Source organism: Gavialis gangeticus, unplaced genomic scaffold (assembly GCF_001723915.1).
Source record: "Gavialis gangeticus isolate Ggan-Ray unplaced genomic scaffold, GavGan_comp1, whole genome shotgun sequence".
NCBI classification, from domain to species: domain Eukaryota; kingdom Metazoa; phylum Chordata; order Crocodylia; family Gavialidae; genus Gavialis; species Gavialis gangeticus.
In genome coordinates, this window is record NW_017729024.1 from 20,233,759 (window position 1) to 20,257,706 (window position 23,948).

Sequence of the window (23,948 nt, forward strand, 5' to 3'; positions counted from 1 at the left end):
CCCAGCTTGGGCTGCTGCAAAGCCAAGCCAGCAGCTGCATGCTGCTGCTGTCAAGAGGCTGGGGTAGAAAGGGTAGAGGAATGGAGCCCAACCTCCCCCATCACACAGATCCAACCCAGCTCCCCCCAAGACCCCAGCTGGGATAGCTGAGGAGGCCCACAAGGCAGGGGGGGCTCCCTAACCATAACCCCCCCTGGAAAGTGTTTTTGCACAAAGTGGAAACACTATACCAGGGGTTGGCAACATTTTTGGGCAGTGCCCAAAACACCCACATCCTTGACTTGTAAGATGTTGGCGTGCCAAGGTAGATGGCAGGGGAACTGAGAGGGACTCTGTCCTTGTTGTGGCAGTGCAGCCCCAGCCCCTTCCCACTATCCTCCCCAAGGCATGTGCCAAGTAAAATGCCTTCACGTGCATCTGTGCCAGGGGGTGCCTACCTCTGCCCTACATCTCATCCAAACCAAATTTTAAGGTGATCAGAATCCATATTAGTTAACCAATAACATACTAGTATCATACATTAAAATCTAGGCTCAGTAAAAACTAAAGTCTCATAATACAGTGTCCTTTGTTTGCAATGCCATTTAAGCACTAAGAATTTTCACAGGGATTTTTTTCTTTCAGTGCAATCTTTTTTTTATTTTGTTTGTATTTGCCAGGCTAAATTAACATTTCAAATGTTTTTAAACTTGCTTATACAAAGCTAAATCTACTCTTTATTTGGTTTCCATAAATAAGCAGACAAAATCATAATATAATGTTCGATTTAAAGCATGTATTTAAAAATTCCCATTTAAGTCCCATGATTTTTAGAAAACTCTTTTGTGATTTCTTTAATAATTGAGCAATACTAAATTGCTATAGTAGAGAAGATTTAATAGAGATGTTGCATAAATTTAATCTTTTTTTATTCAAGGAAATGTATATCTTGATTTTAAAAATACAGGAGGATAAAAAATCATTTTTTCTATAAATGCATTCACAATAGGTTACCAAGAGAAAACTTCAGGACTTCAGAATTCCTTTATCATTATACCAAGGAGACTTTAGTCTATCTAAGCAAATAAAAAAGCAGGCAAGAAACAAATTATTTTCTATGATGCATGGCACTCACTAAAGTCAGTGCTTCCACCCAGACAATCCCAAACTTAAAAAACTGTATTCTATGCATTACTTCTATTTCAAGATTCATTTTCCTAAGTAGGAACATTTAATATACACCAACACAATAGTTTACTGCTTCTAACAACTTTTTAACCCATTCTGATTTGTTCAGAGTCAATGCAAATCTTTCCTCACTTTTGTGAAGCTTCTACCATAAACTGGACACAGCTGACTGCATTTGGAAAGCCCTGTGCTCCCTCTTTCCTGTCCAGCTACTGTGTTGAAAAGGGTGGCCTCTAAGATCCTTTTGTAGACCTATAAACAAACAATCCCTTTCATAATCATTTGCCTCATTTGTAAAAACAAATGCAACTTGTGATAGGAAATACAGCCTCACTCTTGCTCTTGCATTAATTTTCCTTTCCCAAGATAATAAGCAATTTGGCAAAGTTCTTGCTCAGGAGCACAAAAGTTCTCAGTCTTTGCTGTAACTGGTTCACTTGCACAATCACAGATCAGACTCCCATATTTTTTTACCATCTCTGATCTATCCATCTGGTCTGTTTGGGGAGTCCCATTCACACAATGTTAGATTGAAAACTCATCTACAAGTCTGTACAGCAGATGTAGGATTGTTTGTATTATTTCAGTAATTCCCAAACTTTCAATTCCGCAGTACCTTTTACCGAATAATCTCTTGTAAAATTACTAAGATGTCTCTGAGGGAGGAGTAATACTGGTCGTCTCTCCTTATCCATATGATGAAAGATCTAATTGCTTAACTTAACAAGTTTTCTCATCAGATACACTGGTAACTAGTTAGATCTATTTACTCAGATCAATGAACAAAAATAACTTAATCATTTATTTTCTAAATTTCTCCTTAGCTCATGTGAAATGTAGTTATACAAAATATTTACTTGATTACGTATCTCACATAAGGAATGCACCTGCCTCTATTATGGAAATAGCTGTAAAAATCTAATATAATAAAAGGCTTAGTCTGTCTGTTTGTGCATCTGTCTGCTTGTCTGTGACGCTTTTGGCCAACTGCGCATGCACCGCCAAGACAGTGGGCAGCAATTGGTGGTGCAGCCCGGGCTGCATATGCCTAAGTTTGCACTGTTGCCAGGGAAGTTTGTGGCAGCAGGAAACACGCCCCGGCCGCCCGAGCAGGGGGGCTTCCCTCCCGCCTCCGTGCCTGAGGGCAAAAGGAATGGCGATCACAATGGTGGTGCTCCCTGGACACCCAGGCCCGACAGCCCCCAGAACAGTCAGCAGGGAGTGGGAACTGGTGGGCAGGGGGGGGAGGGAGACAGACATGGACTAGGCGGACACAGAGCAAGGGGGGTAGAGCAGGGCTGGACCCGGAGCTACAGAGGGGTGAGGGTAGAGCAGGGCCAGACCCAGAGCAGCAGGCAGGGGGTGGAGCACAGCCAGATCCAGAGTGGTGGGGGTAAGGAGGAGGGAGTGGGGCCAGACCCAGAGCGAGGGAGGGGAAGGGGGGGCAGGCACAGGGCTGGACACGGGGCTCCGCCCCATTCCCCCCAACATTCTTGATGGGCAATTTGCTAGTTAATTCTAATAATCTTCCTTGCATTTAAAAAACTCAAGCACTTTATGTTGTTATCAAACCTGGTACAGACTCACAACTCAGGTGCAGAGAGTCAGGAAGAGAAACTAAGTAAACCTTATCTTCAGAATAAAATCCATGCCCTTGAGGTAATTTTCAATTTGTTCCTTAAAGCAAAACAAAGTAATAATATTTAGAATTTAAACAATTATCTGTTCCCTAGTGCTTTTATTTTTTAAATGCTTTTATTTTTGAAATGCTGCTCTGGGGCCTCACGTACGCTGGGGTTTTTAAAAAGGAGCTATTTAAACAGTACTGCCGACAATATATGGTGTTTTGGCCAGCAACAACATGCTATCATCTTACAGCGTGCTAGCCTACATACATACCAGGATCTAGTCTATAACACAATTTAGGCTTATGCACATTTACCACCTACAGCTTCCCTGGTATCTATGACCAGCATTGACCTGTTTGCCAGATAGGTAGCTAAGAAGATAACATCTGAGCCTTATTATTCACAGTGGTGGGTTAAGAGAACATTTGAACCTAAGCTTACATTGATTGTACCTATTTGTTCTAGGCCACTTGGTTCTCCCCACAACAGACAAAGCAAAATTTAGCTAAATCTTGTTCCTTTTATGGAATACTTTCTTTAAGAACATAAGAACTGCCATTTACTAAGTCAGACTATATATCCGCCTTGTTTAGTAACCCGTGTCACATGGTGGCAATAAAATGTATCTATTTTCTACAGAATACCAGTAAAATCCCTCATGAAAAATAAATTATTTTATCTAATCATTAATTAAATATTTGGTTTTAAAGGCCCAGCACTCATAAAATAGCAAGTACAGTAAAAGTTCTGTTAGCCGACATCTTATAAGCCGGCATGCTCTACTAACTGGCATGCCAGCTTGTAAGATAAAGTGAAACTAGAAGTGCCCGCCTTGGCACTTCCGGTTTCTCCAAGCCCCTATGGCCCCAGGCAAAGCAGCCTGCACTGCTGAGCCCCCGCAGCCTGGGGGCATAACAAGCTATGCAGGGCCTGCCGGGCCTGCGGGAGGGACAGCAGTGCAGTGGGAGGGGCAGCGGGATGCCCCAGATGCAGCGGGAGAAGCGACAGCCAAGGCCGCTCAATTAACTGGCATATTTTATTATCTGGCATCCCCCATTCCTGGGGGATGCCAGATAACAGAGCTTTTACTGTAGTAGGGTTAGTGTGTTGCTGTAGCTGTAATGGTCCAGGATGTGTGTAAAAAGCAAGTGTTGGGGTTTTTTTGACATTATCTTTTACGGAACCAACTGGGAGAAATAGTAGACAAGCTTTCAGGCATGAAGTATATTTATTTAATGTATTGCTTATATTTTTCCATCCATTAGAGTTGTCTAAAATCTCCCATATCCAAATAATGGAGAAAGGTACCAGACATCTAGACAAAAAGATGATTGATCTAATGAGAGTCACTTCTATGTTTACATAGATGTAGCACAGTAATGGCTACACACATGCACATATATGTCCACATAACCTTACCAGCACTAACACAAAACAATACAATTCGGAGGGCAAGGCTGTTCATTTAAGAAACAAATTTGTCAGTGAAGGACTACCCTTGTACAGTCTTCTTTTAAAAGATGTGTAACATCTTTTAAAGGACAAGGGCCTTGTCCTTCAAGTCAAGACTTCAAATAATGTAAGACTTGCAGGTCCAATATCTTAAAGGTATTAAGATATTTAAAGATGCAGATGGGTGTATAGGGGTGTCCCAGGAGTCAAAATAACGAGTGGCACTTACTGGCAGCTCAGGACGGGACGCACACGGGGCAGAAGGAAGAGCCGGCGCGGCTCGTTAGCCGCCTTTTTGTTCAATTACAACCGGCCAATGACATCAGCGTCAGACGCCAGCCGGCAGAAATAAAAATGGCGGCCGCTGCTGCGGAGGGGGCAGGTAGCCTGGGAAGGAAGCTGCGCCTGATGCTAGCAGCGGAGAATACCCTGCTCACTGGACCCAGGGAGCCTGGCAAGCAGGAGCAGACGCAGGTAGTGGAGGGTAGAGCACCCCGATGGGAGCCCGTGCAGGACGAGGAGGGAGTGTCAGGTTTTCCGGACAGAGGCAAAGCTGAAGAGGCACCTGGAAGCAGAGTGGAACACAGGTGGGAATGACGGGACAAGGCACAGAGGAAAGCATGATGGGGAGAGAAGACTCCAGGAGAGCCTTAAAGGGGTTTGCAGTCGGGGTGAGTATCGCCACCAAGTTCCGCCAGATTGAGGAACAGATGGGAGCAGCTCCTGGAGGTGACGGGTCAAGAAGAAAAGTATCTTCTCCCTGTTAGGCTCCAGGGAAAAAGAAGAAAGGGGCAGGGAACAGCTTAGTAGTTGATGGCGGTTGGCACATTTGTTACCCCGGATGAAGGGGCATAGGGGATAGGAATGAGGGCCCGAGAGGCGGGGCTGTGGAGAAGCCTCGGTAGAGTTTCCCCTTTTTGGTTGTATGTACCCTTGAAGGAAGGGACAGAGGTGTAAAGAGCTGTGGGGTAGGCCCTCACAGGCGAGCGGGGCCTTAAGCCACTGGCATCTAAATGTAAAGGCAGAAAGGGTTATCCCCGCACGAAGAGGCCGAGGCCAACAGCTGGGCAGCACACTGAAGGAGGCGTGAGGCCAGGGTGTAGGGGTGGTGGAGCCCCGAGAGTGACCGCTGGGTAAACCCCGGGCCACCAAGTATCCCCTTAGCTGATCCCTCCTACTAAGGAACAGCAAGGCGTGGCAGGCAAGAACAGGGTTGGCGACACGGGAAGGAGAGAGCTACTCTGGCAATGACACAAACCTGGGAGGTGCTTCACATCCACCAGTAGAGCAAAGGCCGCTCAAGTTCAAAGCCCGACGGTTACAAGGGGGATTTTCAGAAGTGCCTAAGTCTGCTAGAATCAACACAAATTAGATATCGAGACACTTTTAAAAACCCTACTGAGCAATTAATAAATATCTTTAGTTTAATTTGGCATTCAGATACTTTAAAAATACATTTAAAAATTTGATCCCTTTTGATCTGGCATTCAATACCAAATATTGCAGTGATGGTTGTTCTAGAAATGTCCTTTCTTTTGGATAATTCACAGACCAATGCGCAGCATCCTACGTGAGTCAGCAAGTCTGACTGACATAAGCAGCAACTATAACTGCTGACATAAGCAGGATTTTCTTTAGAGACATATATTAATGTTTTAAGGAATGACACTTGCTGTTCTACACAGTGTCACTCATAGCCATTAACCATGTCACTGACCTATAGTTCTGTATCCAGATACACACTGTAATAATGAGGCTGAGAGGCACCATACAATGCTGCAATGATGATGTGCTGCCATCATTTGCATCTGTCTCATGCAATATATCAACTTGCACCATGCTTATTGTATGTCTGAGGCATCCTAAGTTCAATACCATGTAGACCAAGGTGGATAAGAGACACAAATGACAACTTCTGTGTTTTTGTAATGAATGACAGGCAACAACCCAGCTGCCTTCTCCAAACATATTGTAACCCCAGCACAAACATGTCAGGCTGGAACGGTACCACATGTGCACACCTGTCTGGCCCACCATATTTATCCTTCACAATTTCTCTTTGTCCCGGGGAGCAGCCGAGGGGAATATCCCAGGGAGCCCGGGAGGAACCCAGGGAGCAGGAATGGGGAGGAAAGGAAAGAGAAAGGAAAGAAAAACAAATAGAAAAGTTCTTACCTTCAGGGAGCAGCACGGTGAAACCGGAAGTGGCAGCAGGACCCGAGCGGCTCGTTAGCCGCGTTTTTATAAAATTACGGCCAGCTGATGGCCACGGCAGCAGGAACCAATCGGGGGCTTTAAAAGCAACTGAACGCAGCCCCAGGGGAGAGAGAAGTGGAGGAGTGCCAGAGAAGGAAGTACTCTCCGAGTCCCCTCAGAGCACGGGAGTGTGGGGACTTCCAGCCGGCAGCCCCGGTGGAGGCAGCAGGAGAACATCGCCACCGGCAGCAAGGCAGGAAACGAGGAAGCAAAGTCAAGGTGTGGAGGCCGAGAAGGGTGGGGGAACACCGAGACCTGGAGGAGCCCTCAGAAGATACAAAGAGGCGGCAGGCTCCAGATCACCCAACCAGGTGGGATCATAGAGGGTGCGGACAGTCCTGAAGGAGAGCTGTGGGGGAGATGCGCCAAGGGGACCCACCAAGAGCACAGTAGGCTGACCCCAGGCCAAGGTTAGGCTGGTTGAGGCTTAAGAGCCGGCAACTGGGGCCAATAGAGCGGGAGATAGGAATAGTCATAGAAGGGGCAACAGGCAGCCCTTAGGATCTGGTGTTACTGCCGGTGATCTAATTTGTGTTTTGTTCTGTTACCCACTGTTGGAGGGGAGGTGAGGTGTATGGCACTGACGGGGTGTAGTTGGGGCAGAGCAAGCAGCTGGTAGGAGGGGAAGAGCTAGCTGAATTCCTGAAGCCGATTAGGCAGAGGGTCCCAAGCCCCAACGATCAGAGGGACAGGGCCAAAGACTATCAAGATCCATCAAGGTGTGGTGTAAGGGCAAGGTAGAGGGGAGGAGGAGCCTCGCAGAAGACCAACGTCCCATCGTCCCTGGAACGAGGAGTCCCGATAGTCTATCCCCACCACTCTGATAAGAACAAGTTGTGGTGGGTGAGGTTGGGGAGAGGTGATTCAGGTTGATGACATCAACTCGCTGAGACCACAGGGACGGACGGGCGGACAACTTCAAGCATCCGGGGGCTCAGAGTACGAGACCGGATGTTCGAAACCAGGCGGGTACACTCTTGTACCTTAACATTCTTGTCAAACCCTGCTCTGTGAAACCCCTTCAGGATACTTATGTCATCCACAGAAATTCATGCTATAACGTGGGGGTGACATTTACATGCCCCTCCCCATATGCCGTCATTTTATGAAAACAGCAATTTCAAAGCACAAAAACCAATACCGTTACAGATCTGTTCCCTGTCATAAGCCAAAGGAACTTACGTTGTGCCAAAAATTTGGGTCTGTGTAAATACATCACCATGTGAACTCCAGATAACCGTACCCTGCTAAGAGTGATGTAAGTGGTGGTCCACGGAAATATATTTTCAGAAGCATAACATTGATATGTCATAGCGCCACAGTTCACACGTTCCAACACTCCAGGTGACATCACATCGTGCAAGGTGAGGAAAGAGAAAGAAACAGCCGGTCGCGCATTTCTGTAGCGCTGTTACACGCAGTTGCTGTCACCGGCTGAACCAGGCACCAGTCCCTGGCCCACTGGAGAAAAAACTGCCGGTCTGCCACTTCAGATAGTTTGAGAAGCACTGATGTAAGGCATCTGAGAAGGGTGTTGGGTGCAGATTTAGAGATGTGTGCAGAGCATGGGAAAGAGCTCTGCACACACCTAGTATAAAGGGAGTGTGTGGGCAGAGTTCAGTGCGTGTGTCTGGGGTGCATTTGGTGCGTGTGAGGTTTGCCTAAGGCGTGACAGAGAAGGAAAGAAGTCGGGGTGCTTGTTGGCAGGACAGATAGAGAGACATGGAGAGGCTGAGTGACCCATCAACTGTGTGAATTGCAGAGGTTCCTGGTTCTGGGCCCACTCGCTGCAAATCCCAAGGGCCCTTACCTTGAGAGATCTTCTGTCTGCCACCAGAGCAGAAAGGGTTGGCTCCCCGGGCTCTTCCCTCCGGGTGTGTCTATCACAAAGTAGAGGCCTTCTGCTTTGATCGGGAAGCATTATCCTATCTTGTTCTTCCCTTCTGGGTTGTTGGGGGTCTTCTTCTCAGAGTATGTCCAATGAACATCAGAAGCCACTGCCTGAGATGCAGTCGTCTCTACCCCAATGACCAGAGCCAAACTAAATAAAGTTCCCCCTTCGCTTATAATAAAGCTTAGTCCTCTTACTGTCGTTGTTGTAATTAGATATTGTTGGGTAAGGATTTGTATGGCATTGGTATTAAGTATAGGCAATATAGGATTTGATAGGTAATTAGAATTTATAGTGACTGTTAGGACTAAGAGGGTTCATGTGTAGTTGCACGGCATATGATACTTACCTGCTCTTGTTAGTTTTATAATAAATCATTGATTCGTGTCAGTAACATCTTGGTGGGAGTCCTAATTAATCAAATTATAACTAATTACCAGGTGGATTGGGTGGTGATAGATACGCCCTGCTCCATCTGTTAACTATCTCAGGGCCAAAGACCCCCTCCTCATTTGCTGCTGGACTGTAGAGGGAAGCCGCCCATTGAGTGACCCTAATTAATTAGGCGCTTATTAAGTTCACGTGCAACACTTACTACTTCAACTGTGTCACTATCATGCTACTATCAGTGTCACGCTACTAAATTTATAAAGCACCACCCCATGTATTCTTGTAGCTGATAAGTGGCAGGAAGATGCAGGATTTTTTTTTTCGAATTCAGTATTCCATGTGCTATTCGTACATTTATAATTATGGTGGCTCACCAGAACGCAGTAGTTACCCACATTCAATCCATGGTACCCTATTGCAGGTTTCTAGCATCATCGTAGGCTCACTGCTTGCATCTAGGGTTGATGACAGGGGATGGGATTTCAAAGCAAATGAGTTTCTTTGAAATGTCATATCATCTACTGTTGCAAACTGTCAGACCTTGCTTCTATATAGGTTATGTCCCAATGTGACACACATTATTGATACTCCTGTCATCCTTCTTAGATGACTTCTTAGATTCTTCTTAGGTTAGATGAATATGTAGGTGTAGCAAACTACATGAACATAAAATTTCATACATTTCACACCTGTATTTTAAGGCATCCTACCATGTCAGGGATGGTATAAAAGAAAACTAAGAAACTGGTATGTGGTATATCCTTATTTCCAGCTTTACAAATGTACTTGTGCAAATTTATGCAAACAAGATTTGTAGCAAGTCTCTTTAGGCCTTTAAACATTCTCTTGTCTATTCAAGTATATCAAACCCAAAGATAGTAAAACTATGAGTTAGAATACAAACAAAAGGAGGACCAAATGCTTATTTTAATCTTATTCTATTATAAATTGGAATGTTCAGTAAAACAACAAATTAATCCCCACTTCCCAGAGAGATGGGCAAGTTTTAACTCCACAGTATGGCACACTCTTATGTGCATACTGAATTTGTGAATAAATTTGTTCAACTGCAGAATACAATACCAGTCCCAATTTGCTGGCTATTGCTTATATGTAACAAACAACAGCTGAGTGCTTAAATAACTTAAGTACATATCACAAATGGGCCCCACTGTCTATAACTTTACCTGCACCAGAATCAGTAAAAGGGAAGCAGTTGTTGAGGGATGTTGTTACAAGCTTTGAAAATGACAGGAGCTGGGTAGATTCACGGTGGCACTCCCCACTCATTTTCAAGACTTCTAAGAGCAGCCCTGGTAATTACACAAACCAAGGTTCACAGCACATCTTAGAATATAGAGATACTGTTTTCTTATTGTACACTGATTATTTTATCCTGGTGAACACACATTTGTTTTCTAATCATACATGTAAGTATTAGTCATATCAAGAGCCCAGGTATTTTTAACTTCAGTCTAGTTTTAGTTGCTAAAACAGCTCTTCTCGCTGTCACGATAATTTTTCACTTTATAAAAATATAGAAGGAATGTCAAGGGAGATTTTAAAAAGTAACAGTATCACGCACACAATATTTGTACATATTCTTTATAGACACTGTGCAACAAAATTTCACTATGGTCTATGCCTTAAGTTATGTAAACACTGAACAATCCCTTCAGTAGTAACTGTATTCAACATTACAGCAAGCAGAAAGGCATATATTGCTTGTTTATTTAAGAAATGACCCAAACACAGCTTACCTCTTTAAAAAAACAATTGCTATCTAATGTGTGGACATTTGATTCACATAAGACTGCAGAATGCCTAGGTGCCTCAACTTAAGCTAAACCCAGTCAACAGCTGGGTAGAGGAACTTGTCAGGAAAAAGCTGTACACTTTTATGTTAAAGGCTCAGAAGGAGGCAATCTTTAAATCAGTATGTCACAGAATCATCCTAGGAAGTACTGTGCTGCTAGACATGCCAACTTTCAAATGGCATATTGTTGAGGTTCTCAGCATTCGGATCATTAATGCTTAACTAGCACGTACTACATACCTATGTCCTTATATGTCCTCTGTAATTTGAAATTATCACCAAATACAACACTCTAATTCTCCTACTAGTCCAAATTGTTAGACACTTAAACGGTACAGTGGAGACCACTTAGAGACAATTGTTTCAGAGACAAATACATGTTTTAATACAGAAATTAAATATTTTTTAAGTTTAAAATATGATCATTATGTTAAATGTATTTTAAACAAATCTATTTGAAATTATGACAATACTATTAGGCCTAAATTTACTAGCATCTATCAAAATAATTAAAATTGAATTATATTACTGCTAAAGTTTTAAGAAAGGCAAAGGACTGAACTACAGAAACTCACTGAGCATCTGGAACCAGGCTTTTCTGAAGTGATAAACCAAGTTTTGACAGTTGTAGCCTCTTCTGCAGGTGCAGAATGTTTTCTTCCTTTCAGTTTATTCAGTTTAATCTGGTTGAATGACGTTTATTCAAAGTGAAGGGATTAATTTGGAGATAAAAAGCTAGAAATCCTTCTTTTTCCTTCTCTCAATATCTAAATAAAACTAGGAGTGAGATGCAGAAGATTATGAATTTTAAAAGCCAAGGCATGATGACAAGAAAAAAAAAAAAATCAGCTTAACTCATCAGCTACAATTATTGCTTTATTTCAGAAGTAGTTTATTCTGAAGTGTAAAAAAGTTTTGATAGTCTTTTTCTCATGTATCAACATGCTCAACATAATTTTGTTATACAAATATAAGAATGAAAAAGTGAATTTTCTGCATATTTAACTAAATTCCAATTAGTATCCAAACTTCACCTGACAAAAGTATGAGTAAAAAAAAATCTATTTAAATCTATAAAAAGCATGCTATTCATCATTTTCTAATATAATGAAGAGACAAAGAAGCTGAATGAATGAATAAACTGTATAATTTGTTAACTAATTTGTTAAATACATATATGAAGTATATTCATGACTAGCAAAAGGTGCAGAACTAGCATCAAAGTGGATTTAGTTGCAAATCCATTGAAAAATAACCAAAAAGTGCCAATGCAAACAAAATTTAAAATTGATTATTTAAATTAAGGTTTGCTTGCTGCTTAACACCATGACAAAAACCAGTAATTTAAATCAAAACTAATATAAATCAACCTATCCTGAATTCTGTTTACCAATATTTTAGTAAAAAGTTCCAGATATCAATATCCAATATAAATACACTGCAAATTAGAAACTGAAATTTGGGTCCTCTTCTGGAAAACTGAAATCACGTGAACTATTATTCTGGGTTCTTTGAAAAAGCAAAGCCAGAACATATAAGCACATTAAGTGCTTTATACAGTTATTTTAAGGGATACAGTGGCAGACCGATGTACCTTGGTCCTGCTCCAGCAACACAAGTTCAAGCCCTGCTCTAGATTTGTCCTAAAGAGGTCTTTGGCCAGACAACCGCAACCTGGTTGTTTGGGCTAGGGAGCAAAATGGTTGGATGCCACATTAACTACTTTGCTCCCTTGTATACTGTTAGTTACGAAAAAAGCCTTAGGTTCAAAAGAACCTCTGACCTTTTGATACGTGTATGTCAGTTATGTTTAAATGGTTGTTTAAACAGAAGATTGCCTACACTCAGTATAACTGTGTTTGTATTTCCATTCTTGACCATTGTGCAACTTCCTAAAGCAGTACTTGCTCATATCAACTGTTAACCTTCTATCTCCCATAGGACGAGTGTAATTCTTCTTCCCCATTGCCCAGTGAAGAAAAGAAACTAATGTTTGCATTGTATAACAACTTAGGCTGAAAACAATGCACTGCAGTTAAATAGTAAACCTTAATAAAGAGAACCCAAAATAAAACTATAATTTTGAAGCATGGATATAGCCTTTCCCATTCTTTAAGAATCACTAGTCTTGGAAAGGGCAAAATTTGGTTATTGGTGTAATAAACTTTCAGAAGACATGACGTCAAACGTAGGCACCTTGCTGCAAATATATAATAATCATGAAGAAACTCTTTGACTCCAAATTGGCCTTCACATATGTAATCCTGTTTTCCTGAAATTCCTTAGAGGATCAAAGCTCACTGCTTAAAAAAATACTCTGTTTAAAAAACAAACACCACATCTGTTTCATGGTGAGCCAACAAATTAAATACTATCCATTTCAAAGGCCCTGGATGGTAGAGGTAGACCTTCTTTAAAACCAGCTGCCAGATGCAAGTCTCTCGATAGAATGTATAATCTAAAATGCTTCTTAAAAATGTAGTGTTTTAATTAAGCCAACAACCTGTATGGCACACAGACTACTTTAAACATCTATAGGATTTAAATTCACAATTTTTAATAGATATAAATAAAAGAGGTAAAAATGTAATCCTTACACATGTGTGCAGTTATTATATATCTTAGGTTGTATAATACAATGAGTTCATCCTATAATGTAAGATCAACCATACAAACATTTGGTCACTAGTCTACGATTGTAGGTATAATGTAAAGAAGATCCATTATATATTTAAGTTTTCATAGACCAATCGAGTCCAGTGGGTGTCAACCATTTTTTTTTACAGGCATGCCAGAAATTAGCCCCACTCTCTCCATTCCAATTGCCTTCCCCTGCAGCATCTGCTCTGAGCCCTGTGCCCTGGTCTAATCTACTGCTCTGATTTCTGCTTCCTTACTTGCAATCCCGGCCCAATCTGCTCCTTGCACTACCTGCCACGACGCTGCCTGTCCCCTCCACAATCTGTAACATACCACACACAATGGCTGCCCATGCCACCATGTCTAGATTGTCACAGGACATCAAGCACCAAGATGTTACTAGTATGAGTTAGTGAACACATCAAGGGAAGATCAAATGCTTGATTCCCCTTTCAAAGAGATGGACAAGTTTCTAATTGCAGGATTCCAACCACAAAGCATTCCCCTTAGACCCATACTGCCAGTCCCAATTTGTTGCTTTTTTCTAATGCATAATAAATATTGGTTATCTGTGTAACATGCATAATCTCATGATTTATCTTTAACTGTACTCGGGTAAACTACATACTAGTTCTATCTGTCAACATTGTAATTGTATTCCCTTTAAGTGAGCCAGAAACAGGGACTGGGAAATCTGTTGAGTCTCAAAAACAAGGGAAGCCAAACCCAAGGCTTTTAATAACAGCCCCTGGCTCCTAAGATCTTGAAAATAAATGCAGGTAGTCATCTTCAGGGCTGCTAGCCAGCACTGCATACCTGTGGGACATTGGTCACATTGGGCACATGCTGGGGTGGTGGTGGGGGGTCAAGAAGAGCCGCTCCAGAGACCCACTCTAGTTACAGCACCACAGTGTCTCATGCATCCAGCATCTCCATGATTTAAAATGCCAGCAGGGGTGCTCTTTAACTAGAGCTCATGTGATGAGCTTTAGTTAAAAAGCTCCTGCCATCATTTTGAAGCATTGGGATGCTGAATACAGAAGCTCCCAAGGCTGCTAGTGTGCTAATTAGCATGCTCCAGCAGAGTCAGTTCATCAAGACTCGAACGCATCATAATTACAGTACAGCGCGTCAGGAACAGTGCTCCTCATGTCTACAAGCACCACTAAATCCCACTAAGTGCAAAGGTGAAGGGCCCTGCTACATGTTAGCATTGCCAACCCTCCAGGAGTCTCCAGGAATTAGACATAAAAATCTCTAGCTTGCTGAGAGTCACCTGGGAGATAAATGATAAGGCATTCATTAAAATAAATATTAAATGTTGAATCCAATTTATACAGTAGTCCGGGATTTTTTTTAAATGCAATAATCAGGTGCATTTGCCTTCCTGACGTAAAGTCTACGCACCATAATCCATCACTAATATACGTAAGCACATGGGCATGTTCACATTGTCCTGGTCGGTGTCCAGACTGCCAAACACAGATTCAAACAGAGTTGGCAACCCTACTACATGGTCAAATGACAGCTGGATATAAACTAGCTCTGGAGCCGTTCCCCAAACAGCCAGGTGGCTCTTTTCTAGAGCGGGAGGCTCATTTTCCATGGGTGACTACGACTCTGAAAATAGGGCCGCTCTCAACTTCTTGCACAACTCACTACTCAGCTATATGACAACGACTTGGCATTCGTGGCCGCCTGCATGTACTGCGCGAGTCGCCACGAGCCTGGTGCAGGCAACGCGTGGCAGGGCCCCAGGACGGCACAGCCTTACTGCAGGCCCGGGACCGCCTTCTTCAGCCGCGGTGTCCCCTGGGGCTGGGACAGAGACAGGGCCAAGGCCAGGAGAAGGACGCGCGGCGCGGGGAGGTCGCGACCCGCTCCTTCAGCCACACAAAGCAAACCAGGGGCGGCCTCGGCTCACCCCGGGTGCAGCGCGGAACCACTGCAGGGCTCCGGGCCACTACATCCCGTCACCACCACACCTGGAGTCGCAAGCCCCGCTCCCCCGCCCCGGGGCGCACGCGCACTGCTGCCTCACTCGGGGGCGGGGCAAGGGCTCCCCCCGCCTCAGCGCTCCCCCAAGCTCCGGCGAGGGAGGGGCGCGCCGCTTGCTGCCTACCTCGCTCAGGCGCCACCGCTTCCGGTGTCCTGGAAAGGCCTCTGTCGCCGCGGGCCTCAGCACAGCCAATCGCAGGCCGCGACGGCCTCGCCGCGTTCCCACCCCTCGTTGCTCCCCCGCGCCAATCAGAATGCTCAGCGGCATCTATCCGGCCAATCAGAAGGATGTTCGGCTCCTATGTCTTCCGGTCCCGCCCCTTTGGTGCCGGAAGTGTGATGTGGCTGCCAGCTGGGCGCTATGGTGAGTGCGGAGGTGGTGTGGGAGGGAGCGGGCGGCGCTCGCGGACCCTGATCCGGGATCCCCTCCCCCCCCACTTCAGGTGCCGGACTTGGGCATCCGGGTGCCCCTCGCCCCGTCAGGCGAGGGGGGGACCGGGAGTGAGGCCGCCTCGCGCAGCGCCCTGTGTCTGACAGGGGTTTCCCAGAGGTTCCTCGTCATCGTCTGCGAGAGCCGGGGGTCTTGTCGGTCGTGTTATAGTCCCAACTCGGGGGTGCTCAGGGCCCTGCAGCAGCAGCCTTCTGTGCCTTGATGCCTTGTCAGGGCCGTTGCATGGTGCATATGCTGCTGGGTGGGCAAAGGGAAAGGGGATCTAGCAAATAAACCCAAATCTTTCAAACAGCAATCTGTTGGGTGAGCCCCAACTATTTGAGTCAGCGTAATAAAAGCTATCAAATTTACCCAAAGATCCCTGTCTGCCCATGTCCTTAGACCAACACAGCTCTAACCTATGCCCCTGCTATCTTTTGGCAGTTAGACACACAGCAAAAGCTTTCTGGGGGTGTCTCAAGTCTAAAAAGGTTGAGAACTGCTGGTTTAACTTGACTTGCTGTTCATCTTCTTGATGGGGATGCTCAGTATGCTTGTAATTGAGATGTCACATGCATGAGTAGAGGATTTAATTGTTTTGACAGCTCTCTGGTAGATGCTTTTGAGAATGATTTGGTGTAAATGAAGGCATAGCTCAAGATGAGATGCCTGTACTTAGCCTATGTGGACTGACTCTGGAGATGACTCAGCTGGGTTCTTCCAAGGAGTTCTCCGAAGTTCAGAAGTCTGGTGGAAGAATAGCCAGTTGGGATCGGAGCTGAAATTGCTTCAACCTGGGGAAAATACATTTTTCTACAGTGGATGACAAGAACACATTTGTGCAACCAGGTTAAGCTTTCAGAAGCTGTTTAGTTCCTTCTCTTCTGTTTAAATGTTTGGGTTTAATAGGATTCCCTATCAGAATAAAGCTTCACATTTATGGTACCTGAAATCAAAGATGAAAATAAAACTTTTTCAGAAATATTTTGTGAAATGGCCATTCCCAGTGGTGGTATCATTTTTGTGAATCTTTCTTTACTGTCCAGTAACTCAGAAAAACAACTGTTCTTTTTCATGATCGAAGAAAACCAGTACATCAGTATGAAAAAGGTTGTGTAAACTCTAAAGAGGTTCCCAAGGTCTGGCTTTCGCTCCCCCATGCTTGTAGGACCATTTCTTAATAAACCTTTTTTTTTTTTTTTTTTTAAGGTTTGGGGCAGAAAAAAAAAGGGCCAAAAAAAAAGGGCTTTTTTTTTTTTTTTTTTAAAGTCTGGGGGGAACAAAAGAAAGGCCAAAAAATAAAGGCTTTTTTTTTTTTTTTTTTGTAAGGTCTGGGGCAGACAAATGAAGTGCCAAAATATAAGTGCTTTCTGTCTTTTCTGTATAATAGATGGCCATAACATTAAGAGGTTCTGAAACCTGAATGTATGGAACCTGTTGCAAATGGAAGAAATTAAGTGAATTCTCTTTCTTTACCAGCAGCCTAGAAGACTACTTGGATATAATAAAGTAGCCTCTAACAGAGAGAGGAAAGTAGTTTAAAACTCCACCTTAGAATAGAAATTAAAATAATCACACTCATCAGTGGAGCATTTATTTTACTGATTTTAACCTTTGGATTTTTCTCCAAATATTGTACATAAAGGATTGGTGCCCCCACAAGAGGAATTTTGTAACTAGAGCTTCTATAATAGTAGAGAATGTCCAAGCCAGAGCATGTTCTGTGTAGAAACATCTTGTTTTGATAAGTAAATATGCTGTCAAGTAGACTACTTGGAAGAAGGTTGGGCTGAATTTTCCAGTGAACTTACGTAGGATATCATCATGCTTCGAAACGAAGGAGTGGGGCTTGGGGGCTGAGATCTGGCAACTATATGGAGCTCTAGGACATGTACAGGGAAATGAGGCTGAATCATGGTAGATCTGGGAGCTACCAGAAAACATGGTGTTGGGTCTGATAGTGTAGCTCTAAAGAATTTTGTCTTGCTTGTATACGCTTTGGAGGCTAGAAGGTTTGGACCATGGTTAACACAAATATAAGAAGCATTAACACCTGTGTAAAACAGAAACAAGAATACCAATAGCTATGGTCTTGTAAAACCAAATTTCTACCCTGTTTTCCAGTTAATAGAGCATATTTACAATATGTCACTTTTTAAAATAACAAAACTTCTTGTTGAACTGCTAACTTAAAACAAATTGGATAGAGACTGAGGGAAATTGTGGGAGATTTTATACATACACACACAAATTGTCTGTCAAGAATGATGGGAAGGAGGCAGGCAGGGACAGAGGCCGGCCCCCTCCCCCAGCCATGGGACAGGGCTGGGGCCAGGGCCATGGCTTCTCCCTACCTCTCCCCTGCCACTTTGGGCCAGGGCTAGGGCTGTGTCCCATCCCACACACTGCTCCACACTGCTTCAGGCTGAGGCTGCTCCCCTGCTCTGCTTTGGCCTGCGACCCATGACCACAGCAGTTGTGGCAGCGGTCGCAGCCACGGTGACGGTCATGGCGGGGCACAGCCACCAGTCACCCCCCTTGCCTTCCCTCTTCCCCGCTGTCTCCCCCTCCCCACCGGCTGTTGTTGCCTTTTTTTTTTTTTAAACACTATCCAATATTCTCATCCTCCTTATTGTAAAATGGAGAGAATTTGTATAGATTATTGTTTCTGTAATGTAGAGGTTTCCTCATTAGAATACACAAGTAAGCCTGAAAAGTTTATAGTATCCTGTAAATTGATATGAGTTTATAATGAAAGTTCACCTGTGACGGTCATTGAATTAAGGCATGCCTTCTTGTTAGTTTGTTTGGACTGATGGAGGAAGAAATAATTTTACATTGTTTAAAAAAGACTGGTATTTTTTATAGATTTGTAGGGTAAAATAGTAAACTGGTTGCCTTAGCCTAAATACAAAGGAATATCCTTTCCCATGAGTTAAGCTGGTGACTGTCTAGCACGCTGTATCTATTTCCCAAAGCTTTTTCATGACCTGTTAATTGGTGGGAATTAATTAACATATGCAATAAAGAAGTAAAGCTTTGTGCATCACAAATTTTTTGTGGGACCAATATGCTGCTTTGGATGTGTTGGTGTAGTACAGATAGAATTTATATATGTGAAGATGTAAACCTGTGATTCTCGGACAGGTACCTTCGTATCCTTTCATGCGCTCTGTTAAGTATGTGAACACAATATACAAGCTTAACCCAGAGATTTTAAATACAAATCCAGTATCAAGAACTTTCTGCCCTATTGTGGTCTGAGTTTTTTGCAACAAAAGAATTGCTGTTAGTTTTCTGTAGTCAAAGAAAGAATGAAAACTAAGAGCTGGAATTGCCTAAAGGTTCTCTGAGTCTAACAAGGGATGCTTTGAGTCTAGAAAGGTTGAGAACCACTGATGTAGATGTATGATACTATCACTTTCGCTTGTGGATCAGTTGGAGTAGTTAGCTATGAAGCTATTTCAAGAGTGTTGTGGTCAGTCTGTTGTCATAGACTTTATCACAAATCAGAACAGTTTTTCAGTTTCAGTTCAGAAGAAAGCTGGAATCTAGCTTTTATTGTTGTGAACTAATTTAATGTTGTCTTCCTGAATCTGTAAGTAGCCTAAAACAATAGTTCTCAGAAGTGCAGACTCTCCCCACCCATATTAGTTTGAAAGGTTATGTTGAGGTCTTACTGTTGCCATTTTAATTGCCAGTATTAATAGTTTCACTGTTGTTTAACTGCTATTGCATTTTAGCTGCAGTGAGCAACGTGCTTGACTTATGAGCTGTAATGATGGATGTAGGTGTGGAGAAATGAGATGAGCTTCTTACTGTAATGTATTTGATAGTTTGCAGTTTCAAGCTATCTCAGAATTTCACATCAGCCCTCTTTGCAGCCAGGGGGAGAGAAAAATGATGCATCTTTTCCATGTTGCTAATTTTTTTGCCAGTCTCAGACAATCAGAAACCTAAGCCACTTCAGTCTTTCTTGAACCACACACCTGCAGTGGTCCCACAGGGCTGGTGTAGTGCCAATTGTTAGTGCACAGCACTTTGTGCAACCTAACAGATTTAGCTATGTGCAGCAGGTATTGAATCTGCTGGTTCTGTTCAAGCCAGATAGGGTGGGAACTGTTGACCCCCCAAATTCTTTATTCAGTGTTTTCATGGACATGCATTTCAGGTTGCAGGAATACGTGTCATGAGTCCCATTATGTTCATAGGATGTCATGCATGTTTCCTTGAGTTTGTTTACTGATATGGCATGTATAGTCTGTGCGTATAAGTAGTATCAAGTTGTGTTCAGCCTTAACATCCTTAGGTTTCTATGAATTGTGGTATTTGATATAAATCTATTTCTTAAATTGCGATAGGGCCAGGATTGGGTAATGAGTCCCTTGGGACAAGCTCAAAGCCTAAAGAAAGGTAATCACTGAAAATTAGCATTCGACAGAGATGTTAAATATCCAGGCCCTCCAAACAATGACAAATTTACATTTTAAAAATAGGGACCCATAAAAATATCAAATTCCTGTGTGGGCTGTTTGGGGAAGAACATTTATCACAGTGGGAAAACTGAGTGACAGATGGTATCTTTAGGATACTGGATTAGTAATCTTCATGTCTGAAAGGATGCAACTATTCTCCTAGTCTTAATTAGATCAGGGAAGACTTTTAGACTGGTAAACGTGCAACTTCGTTGTGGGGGAGGAAGACAGAAAGTTATATGGATATGTGGGATCCCCAAGAATCCAATGGGCGATGTATATAAATAACCAGATAAGAAACTATACTTAAGCTTTGCTTTAAGAACAAGTCTTGTCAGTCAGCAGGGTGAGTGAAGTAGACTGACATGATAACTTGCATGAGGCCCTGGCAGGAAGGTCAGAGTCACAAGCATATGAAGAATCATATCCTTGTCTGATCTAGCTGTCAACATTCCTTCTGCTGAGAGCTGGCCAAACTTTGGTGAGATGGGTAAGGCTAAGGTGTGCCACAGGCCAAGAAGTTAGTTCCTGATGCAACTCAGCTGGTTCTCAGCAGGTGGAAAAGAGGTTTAGAGCTGAAGGGCACAACCAAAGGTGTGAAACACTCTAGAAGTGCATCTCAAACTTGCCTCTGGCTGCTTGTAGGGCCAGAGCACACCCCAACACAGTGCAGTTCCTATCATTTAAGAAATTTCCCCATTTCCTTACAAGGCTATATTCATTACTAGTGACTTCCCTAAATCATGGCAGAAGCTTACAGTGCAGCATTTCCTTTATCTCTCTCTTTTTACCATGTGCTGCTCCTCCCCCCACCCCAAGCTGCTGAGTGATGGAAAGGCAATTAATGCCCCAGTTTTTGCCTCCTGGCCACTCAGTGGGTGGGGGGTGGCCATGAACAGGTGACAGAAAGAGACAGATTAAAGGCACTGCTGCACCTTCCTCTGCAGTTTAGGCAGGTCACTATTCATTACTGAGGGGTATAATCAAAGTATGAAATTTTTCACTTATGCCATTTTTTTTTTAAAATCAAAGGCATGTTTCTCAGTTTTCAGTTTAACTCTGTGATGAATTCAAAAGTAAGAATAGTTCTGGGAAAGGTTGACAACTCTTTGGTGCTTTCTATTATACAAACTAATTAGCAGTTTAGCAGTTTCCTCATAAATTTTTGGGCTAATATTCTGCTTCCTCACAAGGGAGTATTTTATTATGTTCATATTTTATCTATTAAAGAAGATGGCTTCAATATTAGGAAGAAGTAGATGCAATGAGCCAAATTAAAGTTTAATAAAATTAAAATACAAAGCTCATTAATATGAGGTATGAAGATCATGCCCTTTGTTCCTTCTAAAAATGTAAAGCAGACCAAAAATTCTTTATGGCTTCAGAGTTAGGCTACCCTTTGGTACAACTGAAATCATTTGAGCTTATTCCCTTTGTAGTTCTGGCATCTAGAAGAGTTTAGCATCATATTCAGAAAAAATGTGTATTCCATTGCAAAATGATTGATTAGTTGCCAGATATATTTATGATGCTTACGCATACATTTTGCATCCATGCAGAAGCCAACCTTCAAAGGGAGATGGAGCATTTAGATAGCTAGAAGACATGTGTCCTTTGCTGCTGAGTCAATCTTTGATCAACTATTGCATCTTACCCATGAATTATGCAGGAAACTAAACCTCCATTTGGGCTCTTTAAGAGCCTAGATTTAATCAGGCTAGACCTGGGGGACAAAATAAGGCCCGTGAACTGGATCTAGCCCGCAGAGCAATTTTGCCTGGCCCACCAGGTTCCTTGGCCGCCTTAAGTAGTGCTGCAGCACCCCTGTCCTGTGCCTGCCTGCAGCTAACCCCAGAATGCCCATGCAGTGGCAGTCACCAGCCCTACCGACTTGGCATGGGGCGGAGCAGCATGCAGCGGAGTGGCACATGGGCATCGGCAACAGTGGGAGCCCTGGTGAGGGTGCTGTGCTGGGGGCTGGTCTCCATGGAGACCACACGTGCCCAGGGGTAGGAGCTGCATCTGGGGATGGGAGCTGGTCTCCATGGAGACCTGGTCCCGGCCGCAGCACCCTCACCTGGGCTGCTGCCCCTACACTGTGCCACTCTTCCCTGTGCCAAGCTGGTGGGGCTGGGGGTGCTGCCACATAGGCATCCCAGAGCAGGTTGGCACAGGATGGGGGTGCCCCAGTGCTACCACCTCCCCCAACCTGGTCCTGGCTGCTGCCAGTACGTGGCAGGGTGTTGAGTTGCCACTGGGTCCACCCCCTCCATCTCCTACCTGCGTGCCTCAGGCTGGAGCAGGGGATGAGCAAGGGGAGGCAAGACTGAGGATAAGTTTCTCCCCAGGGTGTCTCGCAGCCCTTCTCTCCTCCCCTCACAGCTGCTGAAACCCCCCAGTGAGGCCCAGCAGCAGCTTTCAGCTCTGCCCTGGACCCAGGTTGCCACTGCCCCAAGATCCTGGCCCCAGCCCTGGGCGCAGCTCTTCAGAGCTCCATGGGCAGGGTATGTGGGCAAGCTGGGAGCTGCATCCGGGGCCAGGGCTGGGATCATGGGGTAGTGACAGCACAGAACCAGGGTGGGGCAGAGCTGCGATCCACTCCCTGCATGCCTCTGTCTGTAGAACCACACCCATCGCAGGAGTGTGCAGGCATGGATTGTGGCTTCTCCCCTGGCTATTAGGGGTGTTCGAAGTGGGCTGTATTCGATTCTGATTCTGATTTGGCCCGATTCCAGGGACAGTGATTCAATTAGCTGATTCGGATCACTGTCCCGATTCGATTCGACCGAATCTGAAGATTCAGTTCTGATTCAGAGAATCAGTGATTCGGCCATAGACACAGCTTTATAGCTTTATATGGGTTTTTTCTACGTACCTCAAGGTACCAGGCGTTACTTGCAAGCTGAGATGGTGGGGCGGATGGAACATCTCACTGGAGTAAGGAGGGGAGGGGAGTTGCATGCTCGGCAACAGATCCGCCAAATCCAGGTCCATGGCCAAGTGTGTGGGGGGACCTCCCCTCCCCTCCCAGCTCAGTGATCAGCTGCAGGGGGACCCCAGGTGCCTCTCCAGACTCAGGAGGCACCAGTCGCTGGGGTGGGGCTGGGGGGTCTCCAGCACGCTCTGCCGATGAGTGGGCAGGGGACCCCCCTCCCCCCCTGCTGCACTCCGTGGGATGCTCCATCCACCCTGCCATCTCGGTTTTCACAATTCACCTGGTACCTTGAGGTATGTAGAAAAAACATATAAAGCTGTATTTATGTCCGAATCGTTGAATCTCTCCAAATTGAATTGGATTTGATTCAGAGAAATTAATGGATCTCCTGATTTGATTCGGATTTGGATATTTGGCTGCTGAATCGGGCCAAATCCTCTCTGAATTGAATCGGCAACCAAAGCTTTTCACAGTCTTACTGCCCATCTCATTCCTGAACACCACTGCCTGAGGGTCCCATTGCACATAAGGAATTTGGGTGAGTTGGGGGGTGGTGTGCTGACCTGGCCCACAGCAGCTCACCAAAACAGCCCTCAGGCCCAAATAATTGCCCACCATTGGGCTAGAGCTGGGGTGGGCAAAATGTGTCCCAGGGGCTGGATGCGGCCCACCAGGCCATTCTATCTGGCCCGTGGGGCCCCTAAAAATTTAAAAAATTAACATTTATCTGCCCTGGGCTGCCTGTCATGCGGCTCTTGATGGCTTGCCGGAACTCAGTAAGTAGCCCTCTGCCCAAAATATGTACTTGCCCCTCGGCTAGAGCAATAACGCCATAAATTTATTTCTGGATCAGTTGCACCTGAGGACAAC

The 23,948-nt window shown here is 44.3% G+C and overlaps 2 protein-coding genes across 2 annotated transcripts in view; one reads left to right on the forward strand and one right to left on the reverse strand.

Annotated features, from left to right (window-relative positions):
- Positions 1–15,416, reverse strand: part of XRCC4 (X-ray repair cross complementing 4) — a 436,070-nt gene extending 420,654 nt beyond the window's left edge. The window contains exon 1 of the mRNA XM_019516927.1: positions 15,363–15,416. The gene's annotated coding sequence lies outside the window, so the exon portion shown is untranslated. The remainder of the gene's footprint in view (positions 1–15,362) is intronic.
- Positions 15,417–15,515: 99 nt separating this feature from the next.
- TMEM167A (transmembrane protein 167A) overlaps positions 15,516–23,948 on the forward strand; it is a 59,587-nt gene continuing 51,154 nt past the window's right edge. Inside the window, exon 1 of the mRNA XM_019516928.1 lies at positions 15,516–15,602. Coding sequence (XP_019372473.1) covers positions 15,600–15,602 — 3 coding nt within the window. The 5' untranslated portion in view covers positions 15,516–15,599. The remainder of the gene's footprint in view (positions 15,603–23,948) is intronic.